Source organism: Doryrhamphus excisus, chromosome 1 (genome assembly GCF_030265055.1).
Source record: "Doryrhamphus excisus isolate RoL2022-K1 chromosome 1, RoL_Dexc_1.0, whole genome shotgun sequence".
NCBI classification, from domain to species: domain Eukaryota; kingdom Metazoa; phylum Chordata; class Actinopteri; order Syngnathiformes; family Syngnathidae; genus Doryrhamphus; species Doryrhamphus excisus.
In genome coordinates, this window is record NC_080466.1 from 16,851,866 (window position 1) to 16,879,162 (window position 27,297).

Consider the following 27,297-nt stretch of genomic DNA (forward strand, 5'->3'; position numbering starts at 1 on the left):
ACACGCGGCCCGCGTGCCAAATGTGGCCCGCAGGACACTAGTTTGAGGCCCCCGCCTTGATATGAAAGTTTAATGTTAGTGCGGCCCGCGCAAGTTTGATATGGATGCTGTATGGTATCATGTACCCAGAAAAAATGATTACGTTTGATTAATGTTCATGTTAAAGGTTAAATAACTGTTAATAGTTATCCTCCCTATCCGTGTGGAAGTGGTAAGTTTTTGGCTATTTAAGTTTAAAGGAAATAACTTGAAGGCTACCGTTTAGGTCGCTAGCTCTCTAGTTTGCGAGTTAGCATGTGTCTCAAGACCCTGCAGTTGCACAATATGTTGTAAATAAAAATAGTATAAATGTGACTATAGTCGTGTTTAGTCATGTCTACAGGGCTCTAATAATGCTTTGTTAATTTTAATCTGAAAAAAATAATTTGTCTACTCACCAATTATATGTGGTTTCTTAAGTTTTTATCATTTGCCGTTTTATTATTATTACTATATTTATTTATTTATTACTGATTGATTGATTTTCTTTATTCTTGATTTTCTTTTGATTTCCCTAGCTCCAGTGGCCCCCAAATAAATTGAGTTTGAGACCCCTGCTATACAGTATACAGTATTACACTATGTACATCTGTGTAATACTTTGTTTTTTATATTCAGTATCGTTACTCCAGACTCCATTCACTGTGCAATATCTGATCAGCCTCCATGTGCAATATTAAGGTTCTAAAATCAATAAATAAGGCTCTAAATGCAATATATTAAAACATATATACTAATTAGTACTGATTATATATATATTCTAATTATATTAGAAAAAAAGTATTTCTATAATGCCTCATATTAACTCACTAGCAAGATTTCATAGTGTATAGACTGGTCATATATTTCATCTCGTTTCATATTATCTGCATACTGTATTTGTAAAACTGTTGATTTTGTTAATACTTGGGTTGTTTATATTGCTTATTTTTTATATTGTGTATTTTGTACTGCTTAACTGATTCTGTTCTCTTGCAAATTTCCCCACTGAGGGACGAATAAAGGCATATCTTATCTTATGTCTTCAGCTTTGACTCAACGGACCACTGGACTGATCAAAAAGTGTCATGCTCCCCATCTTCCCAGTAATAAAGAAGAACCTCACCTTCCATTCCCCGTTCCTAGTTCATTTCATTCTATAAATAGACCTCAAAGACTCCTACGGGGAACTGAGATCTTCTCTATGCGGTTAAATCTGGAGTGGAGGAGCATTGACGTCAGCACTGAGGACGCGCACACACACACACACACACACACACACACACACACACACACACACACACACACACAGCAGACCGGTATACATATGGATGGAACATGAGTGGAGGACAGCAACATGGCTGCTCTTATTTCTAGACTTGGATCTGATGTCACCACACTGGGAAAAGTGGGATATCTTAGAAAGACCAATGGATGCCGGAGTATCCACGGCACTCTCACTTCCAATGTTTGCTGATTATGAGTGTGTGTGTGTGGGGGGGGGGGGTATCGGGTCACTCAAGCGCCACTGGAAGCGTGGTTGCAGAAAGAAAGAAGCAATTACGGTGATAATAAGATAGAGGAGGCTCAATCAGAGCAGGAGCGACTTGATTGGAGGAGGTTTATACGTATTGATTGAGTGAAACCAATGATACTCACTTGTATGTTTGTGTGTTTTACAATAAAAATCGATATGATTAATCAGTTCATTCCTTTATGTAAGACGTAAGGTACTACTTGTTATTGAAGTGAAACCATTTTTATATAAACAAAAACTATCGGCATCTACTAATATAATTTCTACTACATTACATTACTCTCCAGAACCTGAGCACAACAACAAGGGAATCTATGTGTCTTGTCTTGTGGCTGCACGGTGAAAGAGTGGTTAGCACACGGGCCACACAGCTAGGAGACCTGGGTTCGATTCCATCTTTGGGCATCTCTGTGTGGATTTTGCATGTTCTCCTCGTGCATGCGTGGGTTTTCTCCAGGTACTCCGGTTTCCTCCCACATTCCAAAAACATGCTAGGTTAATTAGCGACTCCAAATTGTCTATAGGCTGGCCACCAGTCCAGGGTGTATCCCGCCTTTCTCCTGAAGATAGCTGGGATAGGCTCCAGCACCCCCGCGACCCTCGTGACGAAAAGCGGTAGAAAATGAATGAATGAATATTATAATATTAATATTATTACATTAATAATTTTAATTTTAATTTTAATTTTAATTTTAATTTTAATTTTAATTTTAATTTTAATTTTAATTTTAATTTTAATTTTAATTTTAATTTTAATTTTAATTTTAATTTTAATTTTAATTTTAATTTTAATTTTAGTGAATGGCTGGCCACCAGTCTGGGATAGGCTCCAGCATGCCTGCAACCCTTATGAGGATAAGCGGTAGAAAATTAATGAACGACTTATCGTCTCTTATTTCAATATAAAAATTGTATTTAACTACAAAAAGATGGCCCTTAGCTAGCAAGCTAGTATGTTAGACTCAAATTTATTCATTCTAAATTTAACAAGTCAAACACTTACCACTTCCACATGGAATGGGAGGAAATTGTCTAAAAAAACTATTATGTTAATGTAATGTAATGTAATGTCTCAATGTTTTGTGCCATTACTGCCACCTAGTGACCAGAATACTACATATCACTTGTATTCTGGTATGTTATACATTCCAACACAAAATAGCCATAATTTTTAAGCAACTGTAGTGGGAGTCGGGACTTCTAGTCACAACTTTAGGGTAATGAATGTAAAGTACGTTGGAGGAAAGATGTCTGAAAACATACGTCCAACGTGGAAGGACGTCAGACATATATTGGTTCTGTCCTGCACTGGTTGGCCTTCCCTTTTCCTGACGGCTGCTGTGCGTCAAACCCTGTTGATGTTCATGCTATGAAAAGTCAGAGACTGACTGATGAGTGACGTAAGATTGATGTGTGCCGCCTCGTCTCTCTGCTCATACAAGCAAGTAGGCGTGAGCGGCCGGGATGATGGATGGCAGGGAACAGGACAAGGAGAAGATGATTGTGCTTTTACTTCTTTTTTGGACATAGTTGGTCTATGGGTGGAAAAACAGCCGTGGAGAGGTGTTTCATTCATTTTGACAAGCAAGACTAAGACTATACACGTATGTGTGTCTGCATGTGATATTTCCTCCCTCACACTTCAGCCTGTCTTCCACACAGACGTTTACTTCCTTCGTCACATGACGTGTTCATCTGTGTCACGCATGAGGCTTGGCTCAGGGTTGGTAATAAAGACGGGACTGAATTGTCATTCGGGGTTGAGGATACATACCAGGAGAAGGAGTCTACGGGAAGACTTAGGGCTGTTTTTAGTTGCTAGTTCATGCCTGTTGTTTACCTTTTCTTATTGCGCAAGTACTTGAACGGGACCTATTATGCTCTTTTTCAGCCATTTGTATTGAGTCGTGGACTCCTATAGAGCAGCGACACACAATAACCCGCAGAGAAAGCTGTTTAGATCTTACAGAATCTGCACCTATTCCAGCTGTATTTGGTCTGCTTTCATTTATTCCACCCACACCCTGCCTCCGGGCACGCCCACTCTGCTGTGATTGGTTCCACTGGGCTTGTACGACTTGTAACGGGCATGCCCATATAAGGAAGTCTGACTCGATGTGATGTCACAGTGAGTCGGACGCTCTGAAACCTTAGCGTTCATAGCCATCATAAAACCCTAACCCTTACCCTGACCCTTACCATTACCGTTATCCCTACTAACCTTGACCCTAACTCTAACCCTAATCCATCCATCCATCCATCGAGTTGTGGACTCCTATAAAGCAGTGACACACAATAACCCGCACAGAAAGCTGTCTAGATCTTCCAGAATCTGCACCTATTCCAGCTGTATTTCCTTGACTTTCCCAAACGGTCTGTTTTCATTTATTCCACCCATACCCTGCCTCCGGGCATGCCCACTCTGCTGTGATTGGTTCCACTGGGCTTGGACAGCCTTTACCGGGCACGCCCATATAAGGAAGTCCGACTTGATGTGACGTCACAGTGAGTCGGACACTCTGAAACCTAGCGTTCATAGTCATCATAAAACCCTAACCCTTACCCTGACCCTGACCCTTACCTTTACCCTTATCCCTACTAACCCTGACCCTAACTCTAACCCTAATCCATCCATCCATCCATTGAGTCGTGGACTCCTATAGAGCAGCGACACACAATAACCCGCATAGAAAACTGTTTAGATCTTCCAGAATCTGCACCTATTCCAGCTGTATTTCCTTGACTTTCCCAAACGGTCTGTTTTCATTTATTCCACCCATACCCTTCCTCCGGGCACGCCCACTCCGCTGTGATTGGTTCCACTGGGTTTGGACAGCCTTTACCGGGCACGCCCATATAAGGAAGTCCGACTTGATGTGACGTCACAGTGAGTCGGACGCTCTGAAACCTAGCGTTCATAGCCATCATAAAACCCTGACCATTACCCTTGCCCTTACCCTTACCCTTACCCATACCCTGAACCTTACCCTTACAATTACTCTAACCCAAACCCTTACCTTAACCCCTATCCCTACTCACCCTGACCCTTACCCTTACTCTACGTAACCCTTACCTTAACCCCTATCCCTACTAACCCTGACCCTAACTCTAACCCTAATCCATCCATCCATTTTTTATGCTACTTATCCTCACTAGGGTTGCGGGGGTACAGCCCTACCCAATAAATATTGCATGTTTTTTACCTTTAATGAAGACTGAGAACTTAGATATAATTTTTGGCTCAAAGTGATCCCTTGGATAAGATGGAGTCTACCCCAGGCCAATCACAGAGCATATACACTCAAACAAGCAATCATTCACATTAACGGCAAAAGACAATTTAGAGTCTAAAATTAGCCTAGCATGCTTGATTTGGTCATGCGGGAGAACACATGCCAACTACACAGATAAGCACCAAAGGGATTCTGCCATGCTAGTCTAATTATATTCAATAATTATTTATCATATTTCAAAGCCTAATTGACCCCCCCAAAAGCCAATCGTGGCTCCCGGCCACCTGGCTGGTGTTCTAATAATAAGACGTTGATTCGTACCCTTCTACAACGTTCACTGTTCCGCCAGAGAGTCCATATTTGACCACCCCTTTAAAAAAAAATGTAACATTAACAAATGTGACAATGTGACTGGTTGGACGTCACTCCGGCAAGCATTGTGTCAAAGCAGCGGCACATGTTTTCGGAAGTGATGACACAGAGGAGCAGAACAATTGAAAGACAAAAGGCAGGGGGGGGGGGGGCTATTACAAAACAAAGAGCAAAGCGAGAGGAGGCGAATGAGACGTCTTTGACGAGGCACAAGCGTCTTTGTGGACTATTTATCACAGAAGATGCATGACACAGGAAAACTGGGACAAAAAACGGAAAAGTATTGCAAGTCAGAAGTCAAATTCCATGACGCTATGAAGAATGACAGAATCAATGGTTGAAAGTTTGGGGGGGTAAGATAAGATAAGGAGGCGGGGCTTGAAGGGGCGCAGGTATGTTTTTTTCCTGACTGTGATGCAGTCAAAACTGGATTGTGTTTTGGTGTTGCAGGAAATCCCAGTTACACAGGTCTTCCAAAAACATCTGAAAGGCTGCAATATACATGCTTGTTCTATGGTCCTTGAACGCACCACTATACTCTAAACTGGGAAACACCAAGCATTGATGCAGATGGAACAAATAAACATAATCCACATTTTTTCCACAAATATGTTATTATATATTCATTCATTCATTTTAGAAAGCAACTGGCGGGCCGGATTCAAACACTTGGTGGGCCGCATGTGGCCCCCGGGCCGTAGTTTGCCTACCCCTGCTGTAAAGCATCTTTGTGTACTCTGAAAAGCGCTATACAAGTAAAATGTATTATTATTCATTCATTCATTTTCTACCGCTTATCCTCATGAGGGTCGCGGGGGGTGCTGGAGCCTATCCCAGCTGTCTTTGGAATGTGGGAGGAAACCGGAGTACCCGGAAAAAACCCATGCATGCACGGGGAGAACATGCAAACTCGAGGGTGGAATTGAACCCTGGTCTCCTAGCTGTGAGGTCTGCGCATTAACCACTCGACCACCGTGCCGCTTGTTGACAAATTCATCTGGCATTTTTGGAACTGTGTAGCCTATGCTAGTTAAAGCACCATAAACACACCTTTTTTTGTATAAACATTTACAGAACAAGCGCTGTCGTCTGGCACTATATCACTTTCAGTTTCGGAAGCCAGAACTGCCTCCGCTTGTTGACACAGTCGATCACTGAGCATCTGATGTAACGCACGTAAACATCAGCCACAACAGGTACGCTGTTTGATTGGCACTGATTGACACCGACAGATTATGCAGAGACTGTGAGATCCGTGTTTGGCCAGCATTCAAATTTGTCATGAAATATTCCAAGATATAATATATAATAACGGCTGCACAATGGTCGAGTGGTTCGCACGCAGACCTCACAGTTAGGAGACCCGAGTTCAATCCCACCCTCGAGTTTCATTGTTCTCACCGTGCATGCGTGGGTTTTCTCCGGGTACTCCGGTTTCCTCCCACATTCCAAAAACATGCTAGGTTAATTGGCGACTCCAAATTGTCCATAGGTATGAATGTGAGTGTGAATGGTTGTTTGTCTATATGTGCCCTGTGATTGGCTGGCCACCAGTCCAGGGTGTACCCCGCCTCTCGCCCGACAGCTGGGATAGGCTCCAGCACCCCTCGCAACCCTCGTGAGGAAAAGCAGTCGAAAATGAATGAATGAATGAATGAAGGAATTTGTCAACAGACAAATAAAAACTCCTCATAAAGAGTATCGAACGCTTGGTAACTGGTCCACAGCAGTGTATTTCAATGGGAAAGATTGCTTAAAACTTTGCTTAAGATTGCTTAAGACTGCTTAAAACTGCACCAAACATGATCTATTTTGGTATGCAGTTGCATCATCACCTCCTTTTTACCTCTTGTGCAAATAAATATGAAAGATGTGTGAAAAGTGGGTTGAAAAAACACATAAATACGTCTTTGTTAATTAGGGGGAGGGAGTGGTAATCGAACTGCAATGTTGCTAGGGATTACTGTAAATGAATACACTGTAGTTCCGTGGCTATTGTAGTGGTTAGGCCTGCAGAGAAGGCCTATCTGGCTTTGACTGCACACCACCGAGTAAAATACAAGAGTTTGTTACGTGCAATAAGAGTTTCTTCATGAGGTGTGTTGATGTGTTTTTAACGTCAAAGGATGTGTGGGGTTACCGGGGCAACGACCACACCTCCATCTCAGCAGCCGCTTGAGCTGACGTCACTGGAAACAATGACACAGTCAGCGACAACCCCCTGGGGGGTTTAGAAGTTGATTGAAAGTGTGTGATGTTGCTTTGCGTCTCACGCCGCAGGGTGCAGGAGAACAACGAGATGTTGCCGAGGTGCCGTGACGCATCGTTGGTGATGCTGGGGAGCAGAAGAAGAGGACGAGCTGACGGACAGACAGACGGACGTGTGCACCGGGGAAGCCTCTTTGTGCCGCGTGGGACTGACACAAACAGCACGTAGCATACGACGCAAAGGGACGGCGCCCACAAAAACGGCGTGGGCAACACAACACTGAGAGACTGACACTCTGAGGTGGCATCTCGGAAAAAAGTTCTGCCACTCAAGTGTTTTTCACACGCTGTGAAACACTGACACACACCGGTGCAGCTGGGAATGTAGGATTGTGTGAAAGGGAAGCCTGTGCGTTCACAAAGCCAACGGCTGGTCAGTGGGCACTAAAAGGACGTCCAAGGCCGAGGACAAACAACACTTTACTCATCGGTTGTTTTGGTTAAGGATTTACCTCATCTTTAGTTGTCATGCTTCCATTTCTACCTCCTCAAAGCTCTGACTCTGAACAGGAGTCACATGCTACACATGCTAACGTCAAATGTCTTCCATTGACAGCAGCATTAAATCCAACCCAAGGCCTCGCCTGACAAGTCACACCAAGAACACCAATACATATTACAATTCATTCTTCTTTGGATATACACGTTTGGAGACACTTTGTCATCTTATTGTATGGGAAAATATATCATATGCTGTATGAGAATATGCAATGTTGAACATAGTAGCCCCCCCCACCCCCCAATTTGAAATATAGCGAAACTGATAATCTATTCATTTATCTGTATTGTACAGACCGAACTTAATAACAACAACAACAACAATAATAATAATACAGTCGAGTGGTTAGCATGCAAACCTCACAGCTTGGAGCCCCGAGTTCAATTCCTGTGAGATCCGTGTTTGGCATGCATTGAAATTTGTCATGAAAAATTCCAACATATAATATATAATAACAGCTGCACGGCGGTCGAGTGGAGCGAGGAGACCCGAGTTCAATCCCAGCCTCGGCCATCTCTGTGTGGAGTTTGCATGTTCTCCCTGTGCATGCGTGGGTTTTCTCCGGGTACTCCGGTTTCCTCCCACATTCCAAAAACATGCTAGGTTAATTGGCGACTCCAAATTGTCCATAGGTATGAATGTGAGTGAGTGTGAATGGTTGTTTGTCTATATGTGCCCTGTGATTGGCTGGCCACCAGTCCAGGGTGTACCCCGCCTCTCGCCCGAAGACAGCTGGGATAGGCTCCAGCACCCCCGCGACCCTTGTGAGGATAAGCGGTAGAAAATGAATTAATTAATGATTTTTTACCGGGCTGCACGGCGGTCGTGTGGTTAGCGCGCAGACCTCACAGCTCGGAGACCGGAGTCAATCCCACCCTCGGCCATCTCTGTGTGGAGTTTGTATGTTCTCCCCGTGCATGCGTTGGTTTTTCTCCGTGTACTCCGGTTTCCTCCCACATTCCAAAAACATGCTAGGTTAATTAGCGACTCCAAATTGTCCATAGGTATGAATGTGAGTGTGAATGGTTGTTTGTCTATATGTGCCCTGTGATTGGCTGGCCACCAGTCCTGGGTGTACCCCGCCTCTCGGCCGAAGAAGACAGCTGGGATAGGCTCCAGCACACCTTGCGACCCTTGTGAGGAAAAGCGGTAGAAAACGAATGAATGAATTAATATTTGGAAGGTTTACAAGGTTTTCTATGTTGATAATAATAACAATACCCAAATGATAACTAATAATCAGCTAATACATACATATATTAGAGATGCTCTTTGTAAATATACATATGTACTTGTTTTTCTACAGCCTTTTTTTTTACCAAATGAAACATATGAAAGTGTTCAAATCAAATAAATCTTTGAATTTTTTAGTGTATGATACGGATTATTGTTATATGCACACATTATTTTCCACAATGAATGCCAGTAACACAGTGGGAAAAACACCCGAGCATGGCCTTGTATAGAAAGTTAATGGACTTTCATGTCATTCCTCCAATTGTGGATTATTCCAGAAACTGCAGCTGATGTAATAAATACGAACATGACACATTCTGGCACCGAGTCTTCCCCGGCGTCTGAATCATAATTTGGGGTCATCCGGCTTCCTTCGCTCACAGACATCCGAGCTTCTTCTTGTAGCTTTCTCGTCTGGCATGTACGGCGCCGGAAGCAGACCATAAGAGTCTACAATGCCGCATCCAGGAAACGACTTGTGCGCTCTTCTCCTACCCGTCCTCCGCTCCTCCACAAAGCTCAGTCATCACCATCTCCCTCCTCCTTCCATTCATGCCGACTTGTCTCCTCCTCCCTCCTCTGTCTTTCTGCTACGTGCGCTCTCAGAGTCTCCTCCTCCCCTCAGCGCGGGCGCACGCATCCAACCAGCCTTTACGCGCGTCAACTTCCCCAAGAGAATCCCCAGCACTACGCCCCGCCCTTTTCCGCTTTTTACCGCCCTCATTCCGACATGACCCCTCATCTGTGACGTAGGAGATTCCACGGTGAGCACCTCAGTAGGCAAGAACTGGATGCTGGGACTATATATGAGGCTTGGTTCACACCAGCCGGCACTCTCTCAGTCGCTCCGACTCGGGAACCAGAGCATCAGCAGCGGAGATAGCAGGCATTACTTCGCCCCACTAGGCTAACTCGCTTTGGGCTTTGGTTTTAGGATGGAAACCTACTCGATTTCTCGGAACCGACGATGCTCCATCGTGCGCAACTGCAAAAGTAAGTTCGTGCATGGTTTTGTGTATGAAAGATTAATGCTTCTCATGAATGTAAAATTATAGGAAGTGCATTTTGAAAGCATGCATTCCAAATAATGTGCATGAAGTTGAATTCGCGTTTAATTCATTTAATTTGGTTCAATTTCTGTGCGTAAAAGCCGCAAACGCGGACGTCTACGTTTGTTTTAAGGTGCTTATGTTACCTCAAAGTGGCCATTTCACGAAAAACCACATACACGCTAAATGTAATATGAACTATACATCAGGCTGAAATCAAATTGACGTCATCGTGAGGTTGATTTCAGCACCGGACAGCTCCGACTCACTTTCGCTCTCTCCGCTGTCCTCCAGCCGGCATCTCCCTCTGGTTGGCGGTGTGGATGCTCCTTGGCGAGCCAAGTCCGGCGTCAGGGTGCCCGCACTCGTGCGTGTGCTACCCGACCCCGATGACCGTGAGCTGCCAGGCGCAAAACTTCACCACCGTCCCGGTTGGAGTGCCTTACGAGTCGCAGCGCGTTTTCCTCCAGAACAACCGGATCACGGAGCTCAGAGTTGGCTCATTTGGCTTCGGAACTCAGGTAAAGTGTGTTCCAAGGATATGGAACATATTTTAAAATATATATATTGAAATTATTTCCCATATGTAACAATGTAATTGTAATTGTTAGGTCCTGTGGTTGTTTTCCAACAACATCACATGGATCGAGGCGGGCGCTTTCAGTGAGCTGAGGGACTTGGAGGAGTTGGACCTGGGGGACAACCCGAACCTTCACAGGCTGGAAGGAGGAGCCTTCCGCGGTCTGGAGAAGCTCCAGAGCCTCCACATGCACCGCTGCAGACTCACCGCCCTGCCGCACGACATTTTCCACAAGCTCTACAGCCTGCATTATCTCTACCTACAGGTAGGGGGCGCTGGGCTCAAACCGGTAATTAATGTAATTCCCACCAGGACAGTTGAATGTTGCAGGAAATATTGGAATATTTTTTGAGTGAGACCACAAGAGTGGATCAAATTGTAATACTCCCAAATATCTGGTCACCCTTAAAGTACTTTAAGGTACCCTTAAAGTACCCCTAAAGTGCGCTTTGCTTCCAATTCAGCCAAGTAATACAAAATATTTCATCTAAATGTAAAAGACGCATTCATAGACGTGATGGTAGGTGGTCGGTATAATGTCATTGTATTGTTGCGTGAGACACACAAGCACCAGGCTTTTATTGCAGGTTTGAATGATCTCACCACAGACACAATAATCCCTAACACGGCTGTAACTCACGGTAAGCCAAACTCAACTCTGAACCTCTGACGTCACTTCCTGTCCGCCCACACTCCAGCTTCCCTAACCACTGGAACACATTTACAGCGACACACACACAAGCACAAGTCTTAGTTCTGTCTTGAACTGAACACTATGGGACTACCTTAACACTTTTGGGACTTGAGGCTCTCTTGCTAGGTGCTAGCATGATGACCATTAGCGTATTAGCATTTTAGTTAATTGATTCATGTTTAAAGGCAAATACACTCATGGCATGATGTAGGGACACTATGGGACTACCTTAACACTTTTGGAACTTGAGGCTCTTTTGCTAGGTGCTAGCATGATGGCCATTAGCATTTTAGCTAATATACGCATGTCTAAATGCAAATACACACATAGCATGATGTAGGGACAATATGGGACGACCTTAACACTTTTGGGACTTGAGGCTCTCTTGCTAGGTGCTAGCATGATGACCATTAGCATATTCGCATTTTAGCTAATTTACTCATGTCTAAAGGCAAATACACACATGGCATGATGTAGGAACACTATGGGTCTGCCTGAACACTTTTGGGACTTGAGGGTGACTTGCTAGGTGGTAGCATTGTAGCCGTTAACATGTTAGCATTGAAGCTAATTTTTTTTTAATTCTAATGGCAACTACACGTTTCCTGCGGAAATTTTGATGGGCTTGCAACATGTGCTGTGAACCTCGGGCCCGGTGTCTGCTGTGCAACGTTGAGGAGCAATGCCTTGCGTACAATACATGAGGAATTTAGCAACAAAGCCGACATGGTAAAATGCTAACAGTTAGCATGGTAGCAGCTAACAAGAAAGCACCGAGTCTCAAAAGTGTCATGTCATCTGTGTGGCTTTGTACATGAGTAAATTAGCTAAAATGCTAACATGCTAATGGTTATCATGCCACTACCTAGCAAGAGAGCCTCAAGTACAGACAGTCTTATAACCTCCCTGCATCAAATGTCATTACATTGAGTCCAACTGTGATGTTCCATTTTGATATTCTTTTTTTTGTAGGAAAACAATCTTCACTTCCTGCAGGATGACATCTTTTCTGACCTGATCAACCTGAGTCAACTTTTCCTACATGGGAACCGCATTCGCACCATCTCAGAAAACGTCTTTCATGGCCTGGTCAACCTCGACCGCTTGCTCCTGCACGACAACCGCATCAGGCAGGTCAACCGCCGGGCCTTCCGAGACCTCGGCCGCCTGACCATGCTATTCCTCTTCAACAATTCACTGCCTGAGCTGCCCAGTCAGACCCTGAGGGACACTCAAGGCATCGAGTTCCTCCGCCTCAACTCCAACCCCTGGTCTTGTGGCTGCGAAGCCCGTGCCCTGTGGGAGTGGTTCCGCGAGGCCCGCGTCTCCTCATCGGAGGTCATCTGTGCATCTCCCTCCACAAGGCGTGGTCAGGATCTTCGCTTTCTTCGTGAAATGGACTTCGCCCTGTGTCCCCTGCCCGATCCTGGCTCCATCGCCGGTTCGACCACGACCACCTTCAGTACAAAAACCAGGTGGTGGTTCCACAAAAACAAGCCCCAGTCGTCAACCAAAGGTGTCTTTGAAAAAGCATCCGAGACCGTCAAGGCCGGTTTGTATGGCAAAGGCCCATCCACGACCACATCGGTGGTCAAGTATGAGCTGGGGGAGGAAGAACTGGCGCTGCCCAAACTTGATCAGGAAGAGTACTGGGCAAACTACGGCAACGAGGACTCAGGTGTCACCCTGCGATGCTTTGAGCTTGAATGCCCACCTGAGTTCGACCTGCCTCCGTTTTCCTCCTCTACTTCACCCTCCTTTCCCTCATTCCTCTTGCTACTAACCTTCTCCGTGTTTACATTCAACCTCCACTGGCTATTAGGCTGAATCTGACCCCCGATCCCCCCATCCCCTTAACTTCCAGCCTGTTTTAAAGGCTGCGAAGATCCCTGTTCGACTCTCTATACCCTCTTGGCCCGCTCTGCTGTATGCTCATGCTCAGTGCACAGCGATGGAAATGGAGGCATGGTACGGTTCTAAGTCTACCACCTACAGGGCTTTACATTTTTCAGGTGCTGCTAGGTGATCCTCAGATCAGGTGGTCTGTGCCTCCAGCTTTGAGGGCCGAGTCCGTCATGAACATCGGCGAGGTTTCGACAGCAGTAAATGATGTCATTACTTTATCAACTCCACTGAGTCAAAACCAATGGTGCAATTATTGCACCCTGGCTCGTAGTCAATAACTACTGTTAGAGAACAGTGCGCAGTAACAACGGTATCGTAACCACTTACAGTGTCATGTAAATACTATGTATGTTTGTCGTGGGTGTTGGAATCGATGTTGTTGTCCAGGTTCTCTCGATGCAGGGAAAGTGTGAATGTGAAAGGCTTACCAGGCAAAAGACGGATCGCTTATGCTGTGAATGTGCTCAGGGAGTAAAATGGAATGTGACGAAGGCGAAGAGACGTGTGGCGAGGAGACACCCGCGAAGAGACCCATCTAGCGAGGAACCGAAATTGGAGAAGACATGGGACAGTAAAAGCAGCCAGCAGCAGTCGGAAAGTCAAACACCCTCTGATTAGCAGCTATGTTCATTTGTACTGGAATGTTTTTGCATTAGGGAAAGAATTCTTCCTGTCAGGAAGCTTGAGATTGGATGTCTTTTTGTGACACATTGATATCATGTGAAAAGATGAACGTATTTATAAAAAGATATGATGAATATTTGCATCAGGGTTTTCTTTGAAGAGACGCCTGGGAGTTTTCTTATTCGTTCATTGTATTCTCAGGGCATTGAATCCATCGCAACTGGACTGTTCGGGTTGTCTTAGACCATCTCTGAGCCTTTCACCAGGCCTCATGAAGTTGCTCAAAGTGTCCTATCTGGTCTTTCACCAGACTTCATCACTTCATGCTCAAAGTGTCCTATCCGGTCCAATCGAGTCTTTACTTCATGCTCAAAGAGCCCTGTCCGGTCCTATCGAGTCTTTCAATGGACTTCTTCACTTCATGGTCAAAAAGTCCTATCCGGTCCTATCAAGTCTTTCACCAGACTCAAAGAGTCCTATCCGGTCCTATCGAGTCTTTCACCAGACTTCATCAGTTCAAGCTCAAAGAGTCCTATCGAGTCTTTCAACAGACTTCTTCACTTCATGCTCAAAGAGTCCTATCCGGTCCTATCTAGTCTTTCACCAGACTTCATCTATGCAAACTCAAAAAGTCCTATCTAGTCTTTCACCAGACTTCTTCACTTTATGCTCAGAGTCCTATCCGGTCCTATCGAGTCTTTACTTCATGCTCAAAGAGTCCTATGCGGTCCTATCGAGTCTTTCAACAGACTACATCAGTGCATGCTCAAAGAGTCCTATCTAGTCTTTCGCCAGACTTCATCAGTTCATGCTCAAAGAGTCCTATCTGGTCCTATCGAGTCTTTCAACAGACTTCTTCACTTCATGCTCAAAGAGTCCTATCCGGTCTTTCACCAGACTTCATCACCTCATGCTCAAAGAGTCCTATCTAGTCTTTCACCCGACTTCTTCACTTCATGCTCAAAGAGTTCTATCCGGTCCTATTGAGTCTTTACTTCATGCTCAAAGAGTCCTATCCGGTCCTATCGAGTCTTTCACCAGACTTCATCACTTCATGCTCAAAGAGTCCTGTCCGGTCCTATCAAGTCTTTCAACAGACTTCTTCACTTCATGCTCAAAGAGTCCTATCTAGTCTTTCACCAGACTTCTTCACTTCATGCTCAGAGTCCTATCCGGTCCTATTGAGTCTTTCACCAGACTTCTTCACTTCATGCTCAGAGTCCTATCCGGTCCTATCGAGTCTTTCACCAGACTTCATCAGTGCCAGATCAAAGAGTCTTATCTAGTCTTTCACCAGACTTCTTCACTTCATGCTCAAAGAGTCCTATCCGGTCCTATCGAGTCTTTACTTCATGCTCAAAGAGTCCTATCGAGTCTTTCACCAGACTTCATCACTTCATGCTCAAAGAGTCCTATCCAGTTCTATCAAGTCTTTCACCAGACTTCATCAGTGCAAGCTCAAAGAGTCCTATCTAGTTTTTCACCAGACTTCAGCACTTCATGCTAAAAGAGTCCTGTCCGGTCCTATCAAGTCTTTCAACAGACTTCTTCACTTCATGCTCAAAGAGTCCTATCCGGTCCTATCAAGCTTTTCAACAGACTTCTTCACTTCACGCTCAAAGAGTCCTATCCGGTCCTATCTAGTCTTGGAGCATGAACTCAACAAGCCTGCTCAAATGAGAGACCAAACGTCTTTCAAGACAACCCAAGCAGTCCGATTGGTTCGTTCCAATACTTTGAATATATGCTAATCATCGAAGGTGCTCAGCATCCTACTTTTTGTGACACAAAGTAGCAGATTGTTGCCGTGTGACTAAATGTGACTAAAACGCGCAGCAAAAGGTCGGACCACTCATTCGGACGGAATTAGGCTGGCCCGTCGGGGGTCTGGCTGTGAAGGGCATCTGTCGTGGTGTGGATAAATAAGCTTGAATGGATTCACAAGCTGGCAGCGCTGCAAAAGGCAATTACGTCAGTCGCTTTTTCACTCCAGTGATTCATCTATCGGAGATGCCAGATGGAGCGAAGAAGCGACAATTGGCAATGGGTGTCTTCATGAGGACATCTTGATGAAGACAGACAAAAGGTCATGTATGTGCAGAAGGCTGGTAGAAGATAGATAGATTAGATAGATTAGATAGATAGATAGATAGATAGATAGATAGATAGATAGATAGATAGATAGATAGATAGATAGATAGATAGATAGATAGATAGATAGATAGATAGATAGATAGATAGATAGATAGATAGATAGATAGATAGATAGATAGATAGATAGATAGATAGATAGATAGATAGATAGATAGATAGATAGATAGATAGATAGATAGATAGATAGATAGATAGATAGATAGATAGATAGATAGATAGATAGATAGATAGATAGATAGATAGATAGATAGATAGATAGATAGATAGATAGATAGATAGATAGATAGATAGATAGATAGATAGATAGATAGATAGATAGATAGATAGATAGATAGATAGATAGATAGATAGATAGATAGATAGATAGATAGATAGATAGATAGATAGATAGATAGATAGATAGATAGTGAAGCAGGATGATACGGATGAAGGAATGATTAAAAGCTCCCTAGGTTGAATTAGCAAACCTAAAAACGGTCTTTTGTTTGTCAGAGGCTGCACCACAGTGAGTGAATCAAGATCAACATATACTTGTAGGAGGAGTGGAGGAGTGGGTGTGCAGACACTGACTTTCACCAAGCAAGGTGTCCTTGGTCTTGCAAAACAAGCAAGCCAAACGTCATGCTGCTTAAAAGTCTGTTTTTTTTTTTTTCTCATTCGATATCAAAAGCTGAGAGAAACGTTGAATTCATCAATTGTTGCGTTTTTTCATTCGGTCGTTTCTTTGTGAATGTTCAACTGAGGAATACAGAGAATATATTTGTTAGCCATTTTTACTGTCAAAAGAAGAAACAATGTCGGTAAAAGATACAGAATAAATTTTTACATGTTTTAACTTGATGTCACGAGTGGGCAGATCATTTTTCGTTGGCTCATGTTCATACACACACACACATATACACACTATTGTGTAAGTCCTCCAGGCAGTTTTCCAGCCTCCTCAAGTAAACAACAAACCCGAATCAATGCTGCTCAATGCAGTAAAGGACGTGTGAAGATGAAATAACTGAGCTCAAACTGTGCAACTTGAGTACTATTATGTCTCTGGCATACGATGCATACCATAGAGGAAATCTGTTTTAGCAATATGCTTCACATATGAGCATATTAAAAAAAAGGACTTAAACACACACACACTAATAAAGAAGCTCAAGGGTGAAATCCATGCATATCTATTTTTTGTAGGATATCTTACAATCATCCAAATACATTTCCTTGGTAAAACTAAAAGGTATACAGTAGACCTTCATAGAAAGTGGTACCAAATTACACATATTCATTCACAAATTGTGTTTTACTATTCCCTAAATTTGTCACTAATAGGATTAGGTATTTTTGAGAAAAAAAAATAGTTAAAAAAAATATAAAAACAGAAGAACATCCTTACTCACGGAGCAACAAAGTACACACACATCACATGCTGTAAATCTACTACTACTACTACCAGTACGTAACATGTCATTTCAACTGAAACATTAGCTATTAGGAGGACGGGAACGTCCATCCTAACTTCCCTGACGACCTCCCCAACGTGTTCGGCAATCAAGCTGTCAATAGCCACGTTTACATGAGGAGTTTTTCTCTTTCCGAATGGCGTCTTTCCGAATAACCTTTCCGAAAACAATGGTATCCATGGAAAGGAATATTCCAATCGCTTGTCTACATGCGCCGCTATAATCCAACAGAATAGTCAATGGGGCATGCGCAGTAAAACGTAAACACCAACATCACGTGATACTGACTTCCCCGAGTTTTTCTTTCACTTGTTGGAATAACTCCGTATTGCCAGTTTTTCCTTCGTCCAGTCTTGAAATTTAGTTCGGATCATAAACAAACTTTCCGCAGCAGTCCAGTGCCGATTGCTCGCCTCCATTTTTAAAACTGAAGAACATCTCGAGCTGCGTGTTACGTCATACCTGAGCATGCGTTGAAAGAACTTAAACAGGAAAAGATCAAATTCAATCTTGCTAATATTTTATAATTAAACTCGGGACATGTTTTATATAGATATATATTTTCTTTTTTAATAAAACTGGACTTGTGAATGGCGTATAGAAGGGTTTAGATTCTGTTCCACAGATGGCGCTAATGCACACGAAAGCTGCTTGCCCACCGCCAATATACAACAGAAGAAGAAAAACACCACGAAGAAGAACGCAGTCTGACAACTTTTTGTTTGAGCGGGCACAAGATACCTCAATCGGATTGGGGAAAGGAATAGTCCACCCCCCGTGGAACCCCCGTATATATTCATTCGGATTGGCACTTTTCTTTGGGAATGAGGTGTATACAAAGGTTACATTCTTTCCGTTTGAGCAAATATTCCGTTTGGAATATTTGGATCCATGTATACGTGGCTAATGTTGGGATAGAGAGTACCACAAGCTACCCAGCATGCCTTGCGGCATAAATATATGGGTGTAATTTTGGCATGGGTGTTGTGCACAGACTTGTAAGCCCATATGGTGCAGTAGGGAGTTTACATTGTGTGTCACGTTGTGTAGCGACAGATCAAATGATTGTAAAAGATTCATTTGTTCAACAGTACAAGTGTGTGTGCTTGTGGATGTTGTGTAAACACACTGTGTGCAAATGTCCCAGGCGGCACGTGGACACCGGGATGGAGCTTGTGATGCCTATATAAGGATGTATAACAAGTGCATGAGACAGCTCATCCTCCACGTTCTGATTGGTCTTGGCAAAATATTCCCATGACGCATCCTGACAGAGTTCATAAAACTTGTGTGGGTTTGACTGGACGTCAGTTAATGTCAGTCAGCAGAGATACACTCCCATGCCGTGAGAGAGGGAGAGATGGAGCGTATAAAAGGATGGATGTTCGAAATCTACTGCAGAACTCAAAGCTATTTAGAGATGAGAGATTTTTTTCTTTAGTTTTTAAAGTGGTTTTATTTTAAAAATGGATTTGTACACACTCAGCATGCACCTGAAGGATATACTTGTTCATTCATTCATTCATTTTCAAACTCAGTATCATCTTACAAAGAAAGCTAAACTCATCACACAGCAGCTTAACACTCAAAATGTAGACCTGGGAAATATACCAACGTGTAGCAATATTCATTCATTCATTTTCTACCGCTTATCCTCACGAGGGTAGGGAAGGTGCTGGAGCCTATCCCAGCTGTCTTCGGGCGAGAGGCGGGGTACACCCTGGACTGGTGGCCAGCCAATCACAGGGCACATATAGACAAACAACCATTTACACTCACATTGATACCTATGGACAATTTGGAGTCGCCAATTAACCTAGCATGTTTTTGGAATGTGGGAGGAAACCGGAGTACCTGGAGAACATGCAAACTCCACACAGAGATGACTGAGGGTGGGATTGAACTCCGGCCTCCTAGCTGTTAGGTCTGCGCGCTAACCACTCGACCGCCGTGCAGCCTGGTAGAAAATACATTAATTCATTTATTTTCTATAGAACATAATGCTTAGAACATTAGGGTCACAGGCTGCATTGCCAGATATACATATAGAAATTAGCATATTTGTATAATAACTTGACGCTCCAAATCAGGTGCCACCAACCCAGTGCCCACTGGCACCAGGTTGCCCCCCCCCCAGGAATATATGAGCCTTCTATGCTGCTTGTTCTCCAATGAAATGTTTCGCTAAGATGCGATGTGTTATGGGAAAATGTTATTGGTGCGGACCAGAGTTCAATCCCACCCTCGGCCATCTCTGTGTGGAGTTTGCAGTTTTTGTTTCTCTGGGTACTTCGGTTTCCTCCCACATTCCAAAAACATGCTAGGTTAATTGGCGACTCCAAATTGTCCATAGGTATGAATGTGAGTGTGAATGGTTGTTTGTCTATATGTGCCCTGTGATTGGCTGGCCACCAGTCCAGGGTGTACCCCGCCTTTCGCCCAAAGAAGACTGATAGGCTCTAGCACTCCCGGCGACCCTCGTGAGGATAAGCGGTAGAAAATGAATGAATGAATATTGCTAAATGAACATTCTGAGTGTTAAGCTGCTGTGTGATGAGTTTAGTAAGATGATATTGAGTTTGTTTGTAGCTCATGTTTAGCTCCTGTCAAATAAAGATCCATTACGTCCTTTTATGACTTAGACATGTGTGGCTTGTCCAAATATGTACAAATCTGTTTTTTTCTCCGACTTTCGTGGGTGTGACTAATACACCTGAATGTATGGTATTTGCTTCTTCTTACTCCTTTCCAGACATGTTGAATGGTGCAAATATAGCCACGTGTTACTTATGAGACATGTCTGACAGAAATAAACCGTGACATACCACAGGTGGCCATGGCTTGCGGGTTGATTAGAGCAGTGAAGGGATGGATTGGAGACGACACCAACCATCAGCGTACTGTCTAATGACGTGAAGATAATGCTACCTACACATTTGCCCCCCCCCCTCACCAGCTTTCTTTCTCTAATTGCCTTCTATTTCCACACTGCTCATTTTCCCCACAAACATGGAACCTCCGACAGGAGCTAACAAGCGCCTTTGAACATCCTCATTTTTCACTGGCATTCTCAGCGCTTTTTCTTCCTCCGTTCTCATAATTATATTGTAGTAATCACTGTTTTTGCAAAAATATTCCTATAAATTTACGCTTACGAGTACAGCTTAGAAATAATGACATAAAAAGTAAAATATATGAGAACATTAATAAAAACTAAAATAAGCATGTATAAAAATATAAAGAAGGCAGCACGGTGGTCGAGTGGTTAGCACGCAGACCTCAAAGCTAGGAGACCACGGTTCAATTCCACCCTCGGCCATCTCTGTGTGGAGTTTGCATTTTCTCCCCGTGCATGTGTGGGTTTTCTCCGGGTACTCCGGTTTCCTCCCACATTCCAAAAACATGCTAGGTTAATTAGCGACTCCAAATTGTCTATAGGTATGAATGTGAGTGTGAATGGTTGTTTGTCTATATGTGCCCTGTGATTGGCTGGCCACCAGTCCGGGGTGTACCCCGCCTCTCGCCCGAAGACAGCTGGGATAGGCTCCAGCACCCCCGCAACCCTCGTGAGGAAGCGGTAGAAAATGAATGAATGAATGAATGATATAAAGACATTTGGTTAAGATCCAAAACAAGGAAAAAAACAAAAAAACAAAAAAAAAACCCCCAAAAAACAGATCCAAAACACCAGGTATAGGGTATAAAATAACTATTAGATAAAAGTCAAGTTCAAAGGTTAAAAAAAGAGTATACTAAAAGCATGAGTTAAAAGCCATATTAAATAGGTGGGGGGTCTTGAGCTTATTTTTAAAAATCTCAGCGTTCTCTACGGCCCTCATGTCCTTCGGCAGGCTGATCCACAAACGGGGGCCATAAAACTGAAAAGATGCCTCACCGTGTGTTTGTGTTTGAACTCTGGGAATACATAACAGGCCGGTGTCGGAAGAACTGAGGGTCTGTGAGGGCTCATAACTTAAAAGCAATCCCACAACCCCTAAGACATTTTAAAACTATTAAGAGAACCTTAAAATCTTTGTGCGCCAATGTTTGACACGTCTTTGTTTCTCTTCCAGCCATACGCCAAGAAGAATAACTGTCAGAATAATCCACATTTGCATTAAAATGCAAACATGGCCGTGCCAAACAGGACCGATTGAACAAAAGGAGGGATGTGTGAGGTGGCGACAGATAGCTAGCAACAAAAGAGGCGTGAGGTTTGAGTCATGTACTTGGATTCTTTTGCATCGGAGAACATTTGGAAGGCTTAACTGTGCACGTGCGGGCTCGCCGGTGGCATTTGGCGCTACTGATACGCCTTGAAAGAGGCCCACTGGGAGACAGACGCTCTTCGCCTCACACAAGCAGAATCCACGCACACACGCAAGCCTACACGCGTAGAATACACACCTCCGAATATGAAAAGAAATCTACATTTGGAAAGAGTAGAAAATTAAACAACGCATCGGTCGCACACGTGCGCATTTGGGTGGCTGATTTAGTGCCTTTGAGAAAAAGAAGTATGTCGTAATCTTTGGGATTTGCCAAGGTGTACTACCGCCAATACTTAATCACATGGACACATACACGTGTCCCGTGACGGGTTCTTGCATCATGTGACATCTGCCATTTGCAATAATGGACAAAAGGATGGGAACAGGAGAATGTGGACAAGGGCGTCACTTTGATTCATTTTGATGGAAAAAAGCCGAAACAAACAAACAAACAAATCCAAAGTCCAAATGCTGTTTTTAAATGAAACCTTTTATTATTAAGAGAAAAAAACATCCAAAGCTACATGCTACATGTCCCTGTGTGAAAAAGTCATTCCCTCTAAAGCTAATAACTGGTTGGCAGCAACAACTGCAATCAAGCATTTACAATAACTTGTAAGGCCTGCACGGTGGACAAGTGGTTAGCGTGCAAACTTCACAGCTAGGAGACCCGAGTTCAATTCCACCCTCTGCCATGTCTGTGTGGAGTTTGCATGTTCCTCCGTGCATGCGTGGGTTTTCTCCGGGTATTCCGGTTTCCTCCCACATTCCAAAAACATGCTAAGTTAATTGGCGACTCCAAATTGTCCATAGGTATGAATGTGAGTGTGAATGGTTGTTTGTCTATATGTGCCCTGTGAATGGCTGCAAACTCCACACAGAGATGAGATTGAACTCAGGTCTCTTAGCTGTGAGGTCTGCACACCAACCACTCGACCGCCATGCAGCCAGACTGAACATTCTCCTTCAGCAGAATTCATGCTTCCATTTATCACAGCAAGTCTTCCAAGTCCTGAAGCAGCAAAACAGCTCCAGACCATCACACTACCACCACCATATTTTACTGTTGATACTACATGTTCTTTTTATGAAGTGATACATTATTGTCAATCTGCCATGCAGGCCATTTTTGCTCAGTGTCTTTCTTATTGCGGAGTCATGAACACTGACTTTAACTGAAAGTGAGGCCTGCATTTCTTTGGATGTTGTTGTGGGGTCTTTTGCGACCTCCTGGATGAGTTGGCCAACACACTCCTGGGAAGGTTCACCACTGTTGTCGTGGTAATTTGTGGATAATGACTCTCACTGTGGTTTGCTGGGGTCCCAAAGCTGTAGTAATGGCTTTATAACCTTTTCCAGATTGATAGATGTTTGGTTATGATGTTTGGTTATGATGGGGGGTCATGTAGGTTTGGATTTTTCATGCCCAGCTTTCTGAAGGAAACATCCACCTCAAAGACAAAGCAACTTAGTGCCATATATAATACCATACAGCATCTCATTAATAAAAAAATGATTTTATTTTATTCATGAATAAAACCGGAGCTGCTTTTAACAATGAATGTTACGCCTGACTTGCGCGCTCACTTTGTGACTAACAGATGTGACGTGGCCCACAGAATAAGAAAGAGTGTGTGTGTGTGTGTGTGAATGTACACGTGGACAATGCGCGTGGTGGAAAAAAGGATGACCTCAAGCTTAAATTCCTTTCTTGTGTCATTTGCCTCTGTGTCCGGTCCTGGTGCTGCTACTGGTAATCCACTCACTGTGTTTGAACCTTCCTCCTCGTTATGTTGACTGAGGCCTGCAAGCCAGTGCCCACTCACTCTGGCGTCACCACAGTAATTCAACCTTCAACCACACTCTTGTTTCTTCGAATACTGTGTTAAATCTCAAATATAACAAAGTAAAGTTATTGCGTATTATTACAAATATCTAATCATATCTAATTAGATCTGAAGTGTGGACTTCCCACAGCTTCCATTTAAGGACTTCAACATAATATGGCATTTTTGTAGCAACAAGGCACCCTTCGCAGTGCTGACTCACCGTCTGTACATTTTATTTATTGAGCGAGAATGCCGAATAGCTCGACATGGAAATTTGTCAGCGCCTGCAACATGATCACAAAGTTGAGAAATTATTGAATTCAAGAGAAAACCGATTGCAAAGTATGAAGATGGTGTCTATGCGGCCCGGTCGTGCTACCATGTATAAAAAGTCTGCATCAACAAGTTCCATCCTGGTCCAGAAAGAAGAAATCAAGGACATTTACGTTGTGAAAAAGATTAAAGGCGGCATGTGACAAACATGCTACATTAGCCACGTTTACATGAGGAGTTTTTCTCTTTCCGAATGACCTTTCCGAAAACAATGGTATACATGGAAAGGAATATTCCAATCTCTTGTCTAGATGCGGCGCTATAATCAACCAGAATAGTCAATGGGGCATGTGCAGTAAAACGTAAACATCAACATCACGTGATACCGACTTCCCTGTGTTTTTCTTTCACTTGTCGGAATAACTTAGTTTGGCTCAAGAACAAACAAACTGAGCATGAGCTGCTAATATTTTATAATTAAACTGAGACATGTTTTATATAGATATATATTTTCTTCTCTGCATGGGGAGAACATGAAAACTCCACACAGAGATGGCCAAGGGTGGGATTGAACTCGGGTCTCTTAGCTGTGAGGTCTGCGTACTAACCACTCACACACTGTGCAGCCCAGCTGGACATTCTCCTTCAGCAGAATTCATTCTTCTATTTATCACAGCAAGTCTTCCAAGTCCTGAAACAGCAAAACAGCTCCAGACCATCACGCTACTACCACCATATTTTACTGTTGATACTAGATGTTCTTTTTATGATGTGCTACATTATTTTTACGCCAGAAGTAATGAGACACACACCTTCCAAAATGGTAAACTTTTGCCTCGTCAGACCACAGAGTATTTTCCCAAAGGTCTTGGAAATCATCAAGATCTTTCCTGGCAGAATAGAGACAAGCGTTAATGTCATGCAGGCCATTGCTCGCCTCCATTTTTAAAACTGAAAAACATCTGGAGCTGCGTGTAACGTCATATCTCAGCATACAATTCTATCTTGCTAATATTTTATAATTAAACTCGGGATATATTTTATATAGATATATATTTTCTTTTTGAATAAAACTGGACTTGTGAATGGCATATAGAAGGGTTGAGATTCTGTTCCACAGATGGCGCTAATGCACACGAAAGCTGCTTGCCAACCGCCAATAAACAACAGAAGAAGAAAAACACCACGAAGAAGAACGCAGTTCGACAACTTTCCGATTGAGTGGGTACAAGATACCTCAATCGGATTGGGGAAAGGAATATTCCACCCATGTAAATCCGATTATATATTCATTCGGATTGGCACTTTTCTTTCGGAATGAGGTGTATACAAAGATGAATTTTTTTCCATTTGAGCAAATAAACCGAATTCAATTGGAGTATTTGGGTCCATGTATACGTGGCTAGTATGTCGGGTTTAAAGTAGACCCTGAAGAATATTCATCCTTTACCGTCACAGAATGATGAACCTTTGTCAAAATGTACATTGTGTGCTCCGTAAGTATCAAGGTTGCAATCCGTGATCGACTTCCTGGGAGTTATCCAGTTACCCGCTGGGAAGCCAACAAGCGGATCACACATGCAAATACTATCCTCCAGACTGAGAGCACTGTTACTGGTGATTGCCTTTCTTCAATAAGTTCCCGCTTTCAGTCGTCAATAACAACACTACACTTCCAAACAGGGCGTCAAGAAAACACCCACCAAAGCCTCATCACATGCTACAAGGCGCTAGTCCACAACGGCAATGGCAAACTGTTGGAATAATTGTACATAAAGTTATTCTATTTCTTACTATATTCTTATGACCTATTTTTACTATATTCTTATGACCTACAAACATTTCGTATCACCCACATAACAAAGTAAGATTAACTCTGTACATGTGTTTCATATCACTCACATAACAATGTAAGATTAATGCTGTGACGCCTGCACTTGTGGTGTACATCATGATTAAGGGAAAACAGAACATGACAGAACATTCCTTAGCAGATAGTTTTAACACCCTCAGGGGACATAGGCACGGGTCAGAAGTAGATATGACCTCAAAGGGTATGTGTGTGTGTGTCCCCGGAGAATCGCATGCCAAGGATGAGATATCTACACATATGGATAACATGTTGTGCAAAGAAACTGGTTTTAACTAGAATGATTAAACCCCCCTTCCCTCAGCTAGTTGATTGTACAGGGCCTTCCTTCAATAAAAAGGCAAGAGGGCAGGAACTGCTTCAGAGTGAGGTGGCGAATTGTTACTGAACGGTTCCTGATCACTCTCCTTGCAAGTAAAAAGAAACTCATCTCTCTGCGTCTTCCTTTGTACAGGCAGTGTTTTTCTACAAGTGTCGGGGTTTAAACCTGACATTTTATTGGTCCTTCGAGCCGGATTTCCAAGACACCTGACGATCCCAGCGGGCAAGCGAGATCCAGGCAAGACTGTGGCCACAGCATTAAGACCCTTTCCGGGACTGGTCCCTCTCTTGCGGGCTGGGATCCGAAGGTTGAAGGAAATCCAGAGACGCAGAGATTGTGAGTACAAATTTTGTTTAAAAGGAATGAATGTGTGAAAAAGTAAAATAGACAAACCCTGCAGGTCAGAAAAAGTAAAATAGAGGGTTCTGAAGACAAACCCTGCAGGTCAGAAAAAGTAAAATAGAGGGTTCTGAAGACAAACCCTGCAGGTCAAAAAAGTAAAATAGACAATAAAAGAACTTTAAAGAGAGGGTTCTGAAGAAAACAGAGAAAAGAATAAAAAAATAAGTGTACCAAACCCTGACAATTCTAGACTCTATCAGGTCCGACAGTTAAATTCCGTAGGTGGAGTAGACGCCCCTAGTTGAAACAGACTAGTTAAATTCTACATAGGATGGCGGAGTCCTCTGGGCGGTAAAAATAAAAGGCGCGCGCAGTGTGAATGTGTGAATGTGTGAATGAAAATACAATTACCACTAGGTAACTGTGTTTTATACCAAACCAACAAGAAGTAAATGGTGAGCCTTTGTGGATGCTTGTAGGCAAGAAAATTCCACCTGAAAAGGTTGAAGAGAATTTTACCACAAAAGGTTGTTGATCACCATCTTGTTGAAAATAACCCCAGTGTTAGAACACGACAGGTGTTAAGAACCACTGGGTACAAATTTAGTTCAAAATGGGGAAGGGACAAAGTAAAGAAAAACAAAAGGTCCTTGAAGAACTCCCATGCAAAGACTGGAAGATAGTTGTAAAAGAGGATAGTCTAGCAGTAGAACCCCTATATTATTGGATAAAAAAGCACAAATTCAACGGAAAATTATCCACGGCAT

General features: G+C 43.2%; 1 protein-coding gene across 1 annotated transcript; it reads left to right on the forward strand.

Annotated features, from left to right (window-relative positions):
- The first annotated feature begins 10,002 nt into the window (after window positions 1-10,002).
- rtn4rl2a (reticulon 4 receptor-like 2 a) lies at window positions 10,003-16,124 on the forward strand. Its single transcript, XM_058091671.1, has 4 exons — window positions 10,003-10,156; window positions 10,507-10,733; window positions 10,824-11,057; window positions 12,459-16,124. Exons 1-4 carry the CDS (start codon window positions 10,099-10,101, stop codon window positions 13,311-13,313), a joined length of 1,374 nt encoding a protein of 457 aa, XP_057947654.1. The 5' UTR covers window positions 10,003-10,098; the 3' UTR covers window positions 13,314-16,124.
- The last annotated feature ends 11,173 nt before the right edge of the window (window positions 16,125-27,297 follow it).

Excerpts from the sequence above, each read along its gene's own strand:
- rtn4rl2a (XM_058091671.1), top strand. The coding sequence starts at position 10,099 with ATGGAAACCTACTCGATTTCTCGGAACCGACGATGCTCCATCGTGCGC. Across the intron at positions 10,734-10,823 it reads CATTTGGCTTCGGAACTCAG|GTCCTGTGGTTGTTTTCCAA; the intron begins GTAAAGTGTGTT and ends TGTAATTGTTAG. Across the intron at positions 11,058-12,458 it reads TGCATTATCTCTACCTACAG|GAAAACAATCTTCACTTCCT; the intron begins GTAGGGGGCGCT and ends TTTTTTTTGTAG.